The sequence below is a fragment of the Dicentrarchus labrax genome, unplaced genomic scaffold (assembly GCF_905237075.1).
Source record: "Dicentrarchus labrax unplaced genomic scaffold, dlabrax2021, whole genome shotgun sequence".
NCBI classification, from domain to species: Eukaryota; Metazoa; Chordata; class Actinopteri; family Moronidae; genus Dicentrarchus; species Dicentrarchus labrax.
Genome location: NW_026136713.1, coordinates 3045272 through 3057649, shown reverse-complemented (window position 1 = coordinate 3057649; position 12378 = coordinate 3045272). Strand labels below are relative to the sequence as shown.

The window sequence follows — 12378 nt, the reverse complement described above, 5'->3', positions numbered from 1 at the left end:
ACTATCTGCTCTGATTCTGCAGCTGCTCTGGAAACTTGAAGAGCAGGAAAAACTACAGCTCGTCCTGACATTATGAATGACATTTTGAATGTGGTTTTTAGAATTGGGTTTGCTTGCAGCATTACTTATTGCTGGGTTCCAGGGCACGCTGGGGCTAGGGGGAATGAGCAGGTGGACCACACTGCAAAGGAAAGCTTAAGCAGAGAAGTAGATGTCCATTTATCCATGGGGAGAGTGGAATTAAGGGAAATAATCAAAGAGGGCTTAACAAAACAATGGCAAATAGGGTGGCAAAGGGAAGCCAGGGGTAGACATTTCTTTTCTATACAACCTAAAATTAGGAAAATATGTTTATGTAATTCTCTGTCCCGTAGGGATTCAGTGAAACTCTGTAGATTGAGGTTGGGTCATTGTGGGTTAAATGATTCTTTGTGCATTGTAGGAAAACATGTTTCTGGCTTGTGTGAATGTGGGATCCTTGAAACAGTAAGGCATGCTTAACATTCCTAGAATGTTGAAAGTATAGGGAAGAGAGAAAGGTATTCTTTGTTAGATTGACAGGACTTGGAGTTGAGGCTTTTTCTGTTGTATCTTTGTTTAGACACAGTGAGAAATACAAAAATACAAACTCCAAAGCAGTTCTGTAGTTTCTACATGATACAGGACTGTATGTGAGAATTTAGATCTAAATCTGACCTGTGGAGGGCAGTAATACGCTTAACAGCGTCTACACTGCCGAAATCCTATAAGAAGAAGAAGAAGAAGAAGAAGAAGAAGAAGAAGAAAAACCACGGAAAATATGACAAGATGGCGGAGTGTGAAAACAGCAACGATGTTCGACAGCCACAACATTCAGATACAGGGCCTCTTAAATTATCTGACTTACTAGATCGTGGGTGGAAAATATATGAGGAGGTAGACAGCACAAATGAACCGCTCGGCTCTAACAGTGTCCAGGTCAGAGTTAAACGCGGTATGAGTTTGTTGGAAGAAGCCTCTAGAATGGTGGCTCAGCTCGACCTGTTCAGCCGCAATGAAGAGCTGGAGGAGATAGCCACGGTGGACCTGAAGTACCTGCTGCTGCCCGCTCTTTTAGGAGCTCTGACCATGAAGCAGAGCGGCCGAGACAAACGACTAGAGATTGTCCAGACAGCCAGGGCTTACTTCATGGACTTCTTGAGGAGATGTAAAGAGTATAACATATCCCCGTTTGAACTGCCAAAGTCGACAAATGAAAACAGAAGTCCTAGTGAAGAATCAGAAAATGGACGCTATGCAGCTAAGGTAAGTGCTGTAGTTTGTTAGCTAAAGATTACACTAGGTGTTTTTTGTGCAAACCCTGAACAGTAACGAGTGCGTTACGTTAATGGTGCACAATGTACAACGTGCGAATGTAACTGGGGTCATCAGAATGAAGCAGTTAAAGCAGCAGTTAGTGTTGTTATAGCAACAGCAGTGACGGTAGTTTATGTAACAGCAGCATCAGTACCAGAGGAGTTCGAAAAGTTGCGAATGGAGAGCTGCTTTTATTCAAAGTTCACACCCTCGCTCCACAATTTCTATCAAACCTTACTGAGGCGACATTCACACTGCAAGCCTTTGCGCTCAACTCTAAAGTGACATTAAATATAAATATGACGGTGCAAAAAATCAGACCTGTTTCTGATTTGGACCATAAATGAAAGCGGCTGACTTAGAATTGATAAGGTCAGATTCTATGTGATTACGTTTTTTAATTAGTACAAACAAATAATGCTGCTTTGTTGTTTTTATCTAAAAATGGCCACATTATTAATCGAATGCTCAAATCTCTCGCAAATAGTTCATTACACTGGAAGTATGTGCCGACAGTGCTTGCATACACTCACTTTTCTACACTTTTTCCATAATCATAGGTAACACAAAATCTGTAACACTCCCATGCAGCTGTCTGAAAGGATGCTGGGGGATCTTCAAACTGTAGGCTACTCGGTGTGTCCGCTTGCCATTTTTTACTTGAAGTGTTCCATCCCTAATGATTAAGCAACTGATAAAAAAGCAGAGATTTTAGTGAAATAAAGGTCAGCTCAACAGCATCAGCAAACTTGTGATGGTTAATTTGCCCTAAATCAATCACATTCCTTTACTAAAGCCTTGGTTACACTAAATGACTTTCAGAGTCATCAGATCAGATCACACACTACAAGATCTGACAAGTCTGACTAGTGTCAAAACTATGGACTATATTTAAGAATGATCAAATTTGAACAATTCCTAACGTGTCCGTAACAACAAGTAACTCTAAAACACGTTGACAGTCTTTTTGTCAGTTCGGTATCAATATAATCCATAAAGATAAACTGTATTCTGCATTTTGTTGCCTCAGTGCTTTTAGCCTCTGTTGTATCTGCACTCTTTTCAGTGTGCGATGATTCACCGTCCATTATGTGTGTCGGTATCTAAGGAGTTTTTTCAGCTGTTACTACTGGTTACAAACCGGTGGATCTGTGGTTCTGGAGAGAGGCTGCCTAAGCCTTCTCTCACTGGCTGTAAAGCAGGCAAGTGTAAAATCAGGCCTAAAATGGTGTGCTGTGAACTTGGCATGAATTTCACTCCATATTTTTACCCTATGACCCACAGTTTGAGAACCATTGCCCATACTAAGTGGTAATATTATGGAGCATCGTGGAAGTTCACACCTCATAAGAGCTAGCTCAAAGTTCAGTTCAAACAGCAATTAAACAATAAAGTAGTTCACATTCCTACTTTTTATATTCCCTGAATGCCTTGTTTAGCAGTGTCTGTACTAGGCTGGGCGATATGGCTTAAAAATAAAATCTCCGATTTTTTCACACCAAACCCGATTTACGATTTTAATCAATTTCTTTGTAGACTGTTTTTTTAGCGGGTGTCTGTGAGCTGCAGTCCTGTATATCTCGCAGAGAGCAACATTTCTCCCACTCGGCTGCATGCCTCTGCTTGAGGTGCTGGAATAAATTGGTCGTACTGCTACCTTTGGTTGCAACAGCTTTCAAACAAACTTTCCAGTGGGTCGTGGTTTGTTCGCTGTCGGACGCCACAAAACCAAACCAGTTCCAAACAACCGACGACACTGTGCCTTTTTTGGGGACAAGCTCATCCTGGCTTGCTGCCATGTTGTGTTTATCTGTGGAGAGGTGGGGGGAGGGGTCAGCGCACTCTGACCTACGGGAGCCCAAACCTCACATACCACCACAGATCATAGTTTGAGAACCAGCAAAATAATTACCTTGGTTAGGAGGGCTGGGTAAATTGACTCTCAGTTCATTAGGTTTGTAAAAAAATATTGTAGATATTATAGATATTTTATTTTGTGATATTGTATCGATTCTCAAAATCAGTTTTTGTGTTTAAACCCTCACTCGCTAGCAGTGTTGTAATCATAAACTGGTGTTGGATGTCGCAGGGACTGTGAATAATACAGAAAGAAGGAAAAACGTTTTTTATATATTTTACTATTTCACAGTACCAGCTGACTATGAACAGAGCAGAATAGAAAGTAATGGAGTTCCTGGTGGGGCAGTGCAGGAGAAAGTAATAGTAATAAATAGACCCATTATGCACAAGTAAATGGATGTAGAGGAAACACACAGAAAGAAAGGAGCACCGTGACTAATTACATGAGAATATTAAAGTCAGCATAGTTTGAAAATGAAACGTGTGATACCACGACCTGTGATGTGTGCTTGTTGTTCCAGTCTGCCCCCTGCTCGTCAGACCTGGTTTCCATGGCAACACAGAGACAAGCCAAGATTGAGCGGTACCGCCAGAAGAGGGAGCTGGAAGTCAGACTGTCAGATGTTCGAAAGGCTGTGGACAACGGGCAGGCTGACGATGCAATCAGCAGAGATTTTTACCTTCTGAATGTCCGGAGATGGGTCACTCTGTGTCTGGAGGAAATAGAGAGCATCGACCAGGAGATGGAGATACTCAAGAATATGGATGGTCTGAAGCAGGGTGCTGCCAAACAACCAGCTCGGCCAGCCAGGCCTCCCATGAAACCCTTCATCCTCACAAAGGATGCTGTACAGGTGAGACTGTGTATATGTAATTCTGATTTATTAATGTACAAAATGACGTATTTCACTGTACTTTTTTCTTTATGATGGAACAATACATTGTGCCCCTGTGCACATTTCACTGTCCTGGCTTTATAGCTGAGTTGTGTTTTGTTTTGTTTTGTTTTGTTTTGTTTTGATGAAACAAAGGGGGCCTACATGATCTTATTTCTACTAGGTTATCTCTTATCTCACCATTTGAATTCTACTTAATTGTCCACCTTAATAATAAACTATGTAGCTCACCTTGCCTTTCCCTTTTCCGTACTCACACATATATACACCTACACAGGAATGGTTGTTGACAGAGGTATTTCATCATAGTTTAATGAAATCAACAAATAAAATAGCAAATTCCTATCACGTGTAAAGGTACTAAGCAGTAGTACATGTTGTAGTTTCATTAGCATGCTGTGCAACAGTGTTTGATAGAATGTATTTGCTTCAACCACAGGCCCGGGTGTTTGGGGCTGGTTACCCCAGCCTTCCCACCATGACAGTAGATGACTGGTATGAACAGCACAGGAAACAAGGAGTCCTGCCTGACCAAGGGACCCCCAGAAGGGTTGCTGTGGAGGAAGACACTGATGCAAATGAGAGGGAAGAAGAAGAAAAGGAGAAAAAGGCTGAAAACGATGATGAGGAGTCTCTGCTGAAAGTCAGAAACTGGGATGACTGGAAAGACACTCATCGCAGAGGTTACGGAAACCGCCATAACATGGGCTAACTGATCCCAACACAGTGTTCAAACAAACATGGCTCTGCCTTCATTTCAGTTCTAATAATGTGAAGGTCACCAAACCAAAAACATTGCAGCATCACTGACAACCCCTTTCCACCAACGCTAACCTAGTGCTAGTTCCAGGCTGGTGCTTGTGCCTTTTCGGACTTGACAACCTCCTAATAACCAGTTTGCTTTTCCATGAGCTAGAAAGCCATGTCATTACATGGAGTAACATTAGCTGACCAACAGCTAACTAGCTAGTCTGCTAGCTCAATTATACATTCAGAAAATCTGTTACGTTGGTATCATTGATGTGAGAAATGAGTAGCTTGTTAAATAGCTGATAAATACATAGCTGACTGGCAACAAAGCGCCCACAGACCCTGACATAAGTGGTTCTTTGTTCTAAACCAGCAAGTTGTTGGTGTTCCCGGCTGAGAGCCAGTTCAAAACGCAAAGAACTGGTTTGAGATTAGGCACCAACCGGCCCTCAACCTGCTTTGGTGGAAAATGGGTAAAACAAACCTGTTGAGTTCAGTGATTGGTTTCTTGGTTTAAGACACTATAATGATTTACTCATGTTACATTTTCTGTTGTCAGTCAATTACAAGGTTGGACTCAACAATCCTCGACCATGTTTTTGGTTAAGTATCTACAATTTGGCTGGATTGAATAGAGCCCAGCCATGATGTCAATATTTCTGCTCTGTATTTCCCTAACACTGTCATTGGAAAATAAAGAGACTGGTGGAGCAAGAAAATCAGTGTGTACAGACTATTGTAAGAATCTTTATAGTAACATTATGTGTTTTTTCTGTTGTTGATCTCCTTTCTTCATGCCATGATCAAACACCATGATTATCTATTTAACTTATAAGAGGGATCTGAGTACCACAGAAGTGATTGGATAGCTAAAATGCGGGCGTGGTTTAGGGAATATAGCCCCATAGAGTGCTGCTGGCATGGCATATTTGTGTAGTGTCCCAGGGATGCTGGAAGTCAGTCAGAGTTGGGGGTGCTGAGAGAAAGTCGGTCTATATAATCATATACAAAATGCGAAATGCATGACATTAATGATTTTTGTATACATTTTTTTGAAAAAAAACTATCAAACCAATAAACCAATTTCCTGCCAAATAAACTAGATGTAAATCCCAGTAAAAAAGTAGAAAGTCATTAAGGTTTATGAGTTAACATTTTTTATGTACTAATGGTTTTCATTATGCTAGATTTTAGTGGGTATTGCAGCTACCTCAGCACCCCTACTTCCTGCACCCATGTCTAACCCTGAAGTGAGCATCGGCTGGCTCCTTCAACAAGAAGCCAATGGGATCATCTTGTTAGATTCTGGATTGAGCATGAATGTGATCTCCAGAAGTACAAAGCTAACATTAGGCTATAAACAACCTGCATGACATCAACATCACCACCACTAGACATCTAACTTTTAATTAAATCTACAAGTAGTAAAGTTTGATTTAGAATAGTTTGCAAGAGTGCAAGTATAAACACAAAGAGGCTTGTGAAGGCAGACTTTTGAGTGGATATGTCTCAACCTCTGTCGTCTCATTTAGCCACTTGTAGCAACCGCCTTTTTTAAGACACATAAAAGCTTTGACATTCACAGGTGGGGTATTTACTGACGTATTTTATGTTTTTTTAGACATCTAACCAGAAACCCATATAAAAAATACTGACCATTGGTTTTAGGACTAATTTCTGCAGCACTCTAATCAGGGCTGCAGACGACTGTTGGGCTCCACACACACTTCCCTCACCCATGTTGTATCTCAGGGAGGAGAAAAACGACCTCATCCATCTTCGGGAATGTAAAGTTCAGTTCTGCCAGCTGAAATCTAAACCCTAAGATATTGCTCTGCTAGCAAGCCACCGGCTAACGGTAAAGTAACTAATTTTATGTGATGGCCCGTGGTTAGGTAGTCACCCTAAATCAAATTTGATTGGATAAATGTATGTTACCACCCTGAGCTTGAGATGAGTCCTCAAAACTATTGAATTCAGTTTTATATAACGCCAATTCATAACAAAAGTTATTTCAGGACACTTTTCAAATAGAGCAGGTCTAGACCAAACTCCTTTTTAAAATTATTTACAGAGACCCAACAATTCCCACCATGAGCAGCAAGGAAAAACTTCCTTTTAAGAGACAGAAACCTCGGACATACCCTGGCTCTAGGTGGGTGGCCGTCTGCCTCGACCAGTTGGGGTTAGGGGGGGAATTGAATCAAGCAGGACCATGGCAGCAGGCACCACAGTGAGAACCTGCAAGGCAAGAAAGCACAAAACTTCAGGGGAAGAAGTGAAGTTAGTAACATGCATTATTGGGACATGAATGTGTGCAGATAGAGAGGGAGAGGATGAGAGGAGCTTAGTGCATCATGGTGTTATGGAAATGTTCTTGTTCACGTGTGAGCTTCTCTTGCAAGAAAGGTCGGGGAAGAGCAAGGTCAGGTTTCTACATAACTAACAAAGTGTCTCTATTCCCTATCAGTTGGCACCTGTGGGACTCCAATTAACTATGGGTCTGAGAGTATCACCAGGTGCAGGAGAGATAAATCTGCAACTCTTGTGACCCCAACATGGAGGATACATTTCTTGCTAAACCAAAGGAATCTCTGCTGGGGTACAGACAACATAAAGAACTATAAAACATCAAAGAGACAGTAACTCACAGGATACACTGCATAAACATGGTCATAAAAAGAATATATATTGTATAAACATGGTCATGGAAAGGTTACATTGTATAAAGCACACATGGAAAAGGCACTTTATATAGGGTAATATAATAATTTTCCGTTACAATGGGAAGTCCCCCGAAAGTCTAGGCCTATAGCAAATTGCTCTGAAGCTCAATTCTGAGGCTGTTCTGTTAATATGTTTCTAATAAATACAACAGCTTTTGCTCAATCTATATCAGTTGGTCTTGCTTGGCACCCGCGGCCATCAGTGTGTGAATGGGTGAATGTGAATGCAGTGTAAAGCAGTCGGAAGACTGGAAAGGCGCTATATAAATTACCATTTTTAGTCTATTTGTGTGGTCCCTTCTGGTTCCTCTCAGAGTCCCAGGTGGATTTATCATTGCTGATATGATCCATAATAAAGATTCCAAATTCTCATTAGACACTCAATATGTAAATTAATTGTTCAGTGCAGATTTTTCCTAATGATTTTCAGGATTTGATTTCAGGAAAAACAGGATTTGGAATGTATGTAGTGAATATTGGTATTCAACAAAGCAACTACCTTTCTAAAAGACTTCTGTGTTTACTGCAAAGTTGATGGCAACCCTGTGGGCTATGTGGTGGATTAAGAAAACAAGATTCTGCTGCTGCTTTGTTTTACCTAAAAAATGAGACATGGACGGCTTGTCCTGACCTGCTACAGGAGATTTTGCACTGTTTATTCAGAATAGAGAGGGTGGCATTCAGGAATAGCGGGTAATGAAGTTGCTGTGAAGATTTGCTTTAAGGCAAACCCAGATGCAGACACAGACACTGAGAGAGCAGTTTAGTAAGATGATTTAATGAATTAGATTTGGATTGATTTGTGGTCAGGGGTCAACAACCTTTTCTATCTAAAGAGACATTTGTGTCCACAAAAAAGAAAAATCTTTGGAGCCACAACACATATTTGAGGATTATAATGCTAATTTCTCCCTGCAGGTCAAGCATACATTGCATAGCATTGGTGGTGAACGCAAACAAATCAGTCCATGGTCCATCAGGTTTCTCTATTTTCCTTTGAAACTTTTCTTTATTTGGATTTGGAATCCATAGGTACCCTAGCTAGGAATACTCAAGACAAGTAGCCACCACAATTGAGGTTTGGCAAAATATAGAGGAAAAGGCACCAGGACACAACTTATGATGCACATTTTAGTTGACAAATTGTTAAAGGACTAGTGTGTAAGATTAAGAGGCATCTAGTGGTGTAGTTACAGATTGTAACATAGGTGTTTCACCCTCCCCTCCATGTGAGGGAGGAACTACAGTTGTGTGTATGTGTGTATGATTAAAGTTTAAGTTAAAAGTTTTCTTACACCCCTTAAAATCCAAAAGGCCTTGTGACCCCCGTGAAGCTTTAGCGACCCTGAATGGGGGTCCCAACCTGGGGGTTGGGAACCACTGTTCTAATGTCAGGAAAATTATTCTTATATTCTGGCGATTATACACTAATGAAAACATTTCCATGAATATTCCATTCTTATATTCATATTATATTTCTGCCAAATGTTTTGCCAAATGATAATAACTGTTAATAATTTTCATACAATTTTTGTCAGATCCACAGGGAGCCACTGGAGAAGGGCTAAAGAGCTGCAGGTTGCCTACCCCTGGACTAGGTCATTGTGGCCTAGCAAGCTGTTCAGGGCGGGACTCTTATCAAACATGTGAAGTTTCATTGAGATTGGATCATGTAAGCTGCAGTTATGACAACTTCCTTTTTCATGGTGAGTCGTTGACATTGGACACCACACCACTGGCACGCCGTTTGATGCACAGTCACAAATCATAATGGTGTTTACATTATACTGACCAAATTTGATGTCGAGTTGATAAATTCCCTAGGAGGAGTTTGTTCATATACAACATGTGCAAATCACCTAAAATGACCATGAAATTCAAAAGGGCCGACTTCCTGTTGGGTTTGGGTTATGGGTCCAAGAGGCTTTTCTGCTTGTCCCATCATGAGACAAATGCGTACCAATTTTCATACATATCGGTCTTACGTGTCTTGGGGGCTGACTTTAGTCCCTCTGAAATTGATAATCTTGTCGATAGTACTGCAGGCTCACTACGATCAACATTAGACTATCGCTCCTATAAAAAGGAAATTATTAAAACATAGGAGACTAGCACCTTGGTATAACCACCAAACCCGCCAGTTAAAACAAATAGCTAGGAAATCTGAAAGGAAATGGCGCTCTTCCAAATTATCAGAATATCGCTCAATTTGGCATGATAATCTTAAAATTTATAGAAAGGCCCTCCGTAATGCCAGAGGAGCCTATTACTCAGAACTAGTAGAAGAAAATAAGAATAACCCTAGATTCATCTTCAGCACTGTAGGCAGGCTGACAGAGAGTCACGGCTCTATTGAGCCACATATCCCCATAAACTTAAGTAGCAATGACTTCATGAGCTTCTTCTATAATAAAATTATTACTATTAGAGAGAAAATGAATCACCAACTGCCATCAACAGCTATCAGTGGCTCCCCAAGTTCAGGGACTTCTGCCAATGTAAACTTAGATATATATTTAGACCATTTTTCTGCTATCGATCTTCATCAGTTAACTTCAATCATTTCTTCATCGAAGCCATCAACCTGTCTATTAGACCCGATCCCAACTAGGCTGCTTAAAGAAGTTGTTCCCTTAATTGGCACTTCTTAACTGGATACGATTAATCTTTCTTTATTATCAGGATATGTACCACAGTCCTTTAAAGTAGCTGTAATTAAACCCCTTTTTAAAAAGTCCACTCTTGACCCAGGGGTTTTAGCCAACTATAGACCGATTTCTAACCTCCCCTTCCTCTCTAAGATTCTGGAGAAAGTAGTCGCCAAAGAGTTGTGTGACTTTCTACATAACAATAGTTTATTTGAGGATTTTCAGTCAGGATTTAGAGTTCATCACAGCACAGAGACAGCTCTGGTTAAAGTTAATAATGACCTTCTGACTGCTTCTGACAATGGACTTGTCTCTGTACTTGTATTATTAGATCTTAGTGCTGCATTTGACACCATTGACCATAATATTCTTTTACAGAGACTTGAGCATCAAATTGGCATTAAAGGAACCGCACTAAGCTGGTTTAAGTCATATTTATCAGATCGCTCGCAGTTTGTACATGTTAACGATGAATCTTCAATAAATACTACAGTTAGTCATGGAGTTCCACAAGGTTCTGTACTTGGACCAATACTATTTACTTTATATATGCTCCCTTTAGGCAAAATTATTAGGAATCACTCCATTAACTTTCACTGTTATGCAGATGATACGCAGTTATATCTATCAATCAAGCCCGATGAAATTAATCAATTATCTAAATTACAAACATGTCTTAAGGACATAAAATCCTGGATGACCTGCAATTTTCTGATGTTAAACTCAGAAAAAAACGAAATTCTTGTTCTTGGCCCCAAAAACCTTAGAGACTCACTGTCTAAAGATATAGTTACTCTAAATGGCATTAACTTGGCCTCTAGCACCACTGTCAGGAATCTTGGAGTTATCTTTGATCAGGATTTGTCATTTAACTCCCACATAAAGCAGACCTCTAGGACTGCCTTCTTTCATTTACGTAATATTAGAAAAATTAGACACATACTATCACAGACAGATGCAGAAAAACTAATCCATGCATTTGTTACTTCAAGGCTGGATTACTGCAACTCTTTATTATCAGGTTGCCCCAATAACGCTCCAATTAATTCAGAACGCTGCAGCACGAGTACTGACAGGAACTAGAAAAAGAGAGCACATCTCTCCTGTACTAGCTTCTCTGCATTGGCTCCCTGTAAAATGTAGAATAGAATTTAAAATCCTCCTCCTCACCTATAAAGCTCTTCATGGTCAGGCCCCTTCATATCTTAAAGAGCTCATAGTACCCTATTACCCCACTAGAACACTACGTTCTCTGAATGCTGGGCTACTTGTGGTTCCTATAGTCTCTAAAAGTAGAACAGGAGCCAGAGCCTTCAGTTACCAAGCTCCTCTCCTGTGGAACCAGCTTCCATTTGTGGTTCGGGAGGCAGACACCCTCACCACATTCAAGAGTAGGCTTAAGACATTCCTCTTTGATAAAGCTTATAGTTAGGGCTGGATCAGGTGAGTCCTGAACCATCCCTTAGTTATGCTGCTATAGGCCTAGACTATCGGGGGATTTCCCATGGTGCATGGAGCTCCTCCCTTCCTCTCTCTTTCTGCACTCATTCATGTTCCATTTATGCATGTTACTAACTTCACTTCTTCCCCGGAGTTCTTGTGCTTTCTCGTCTCGCAGGTTCTTGTCGATCCTGATGGAGCCTCCTGCCATGGTCCTGCTAGATTGCCATTGCCAATACTGTTGTTGCTGTGCACCTGTCTGTCTGTCTGTCTGTCTCTCGCTCTCTCTCTCTCTCTGTCTCTCTCTCTCTCTCTCTCTCTCTCTCTCTCTCTCTCACCCCAACTGGTCGAGAAAGACGACCACCCACCTAGAGCCGAAGGATCTGTCCTAGGTTTCTGCCTTTTAACAGGCAGTTTTTCCTTGCCCTTGTCGCCAAGTGCTTGCTCATGGTGGTACTGTTGGGTCTCTGTAATTAATGTTTTAAAGAGTTCGGTCTAGACCTGCTCTATTTGAAAAGTGTCCTGAGATAACTTGAATTGGCGCTACAAATAAAATTGAATTGAATTGATTCTGGGGGGCGTGGCTAAGCCATTATGCAACGTCCATCTGCGGGACCAAGACAATACCTTAGCCACGACAAAATTTTGTGCAAAGTTTCATGATGTTTTGGACATGTTTAGCCCCCCAAAAGGTGTTCAAATGTTAACACAAAGGCTGATTTT

General features: G+C 40.9%; 1 protein-coding gene across 1 annotated transcript; it reads left to right on the top strand.

Moving 5' to 3' along the window:
• The first annotated feature begins 790 nt into the window (after positions 1-790).
• On the top strand, positions 791-5560 carry igbp1 (immunoglobulin (CD79A) binding protein 1). The gene is made up of 3 exons (XM_051421266.1): positions 791-1284; positions 3717-4049; positions 4531-5560. Exons 1-3 carry the CDS (start codon positions 808-810, stop codon positions 4801-4803), a joined length of 1083 nt encoding a protein of 360 aa, XP_051277226.1. The 5' UTR covers positions 791-807; the 3' UTR covers positions 4804-5560.
• Positions 5561-12378: the final 6818 nt, after the last annotated feature.

Coding starts and splice junctions, on each gene's coding strand:
- igbp1 (XM_051421266.1), top strand. CDS start 808: ATGGCGGAGTGTGAAAACAGCAACGATGTTCGACAGCCACAACATTCA. Junction 1,285..3,716: donor ATGGACGCTATGCAGCTAAG/GTAAGTGCTGTA, acceptor TTGTTGTTCCAG/TCTGCCCCCTGCTCGTCAGA. Junction 4,050..4,530: donor TCACAAAGGATGCTGTACAG/GTGAGACTGTGT, acceptor CTTCAACCACAG/GCCCGGGTGTTTGGGGCTGG.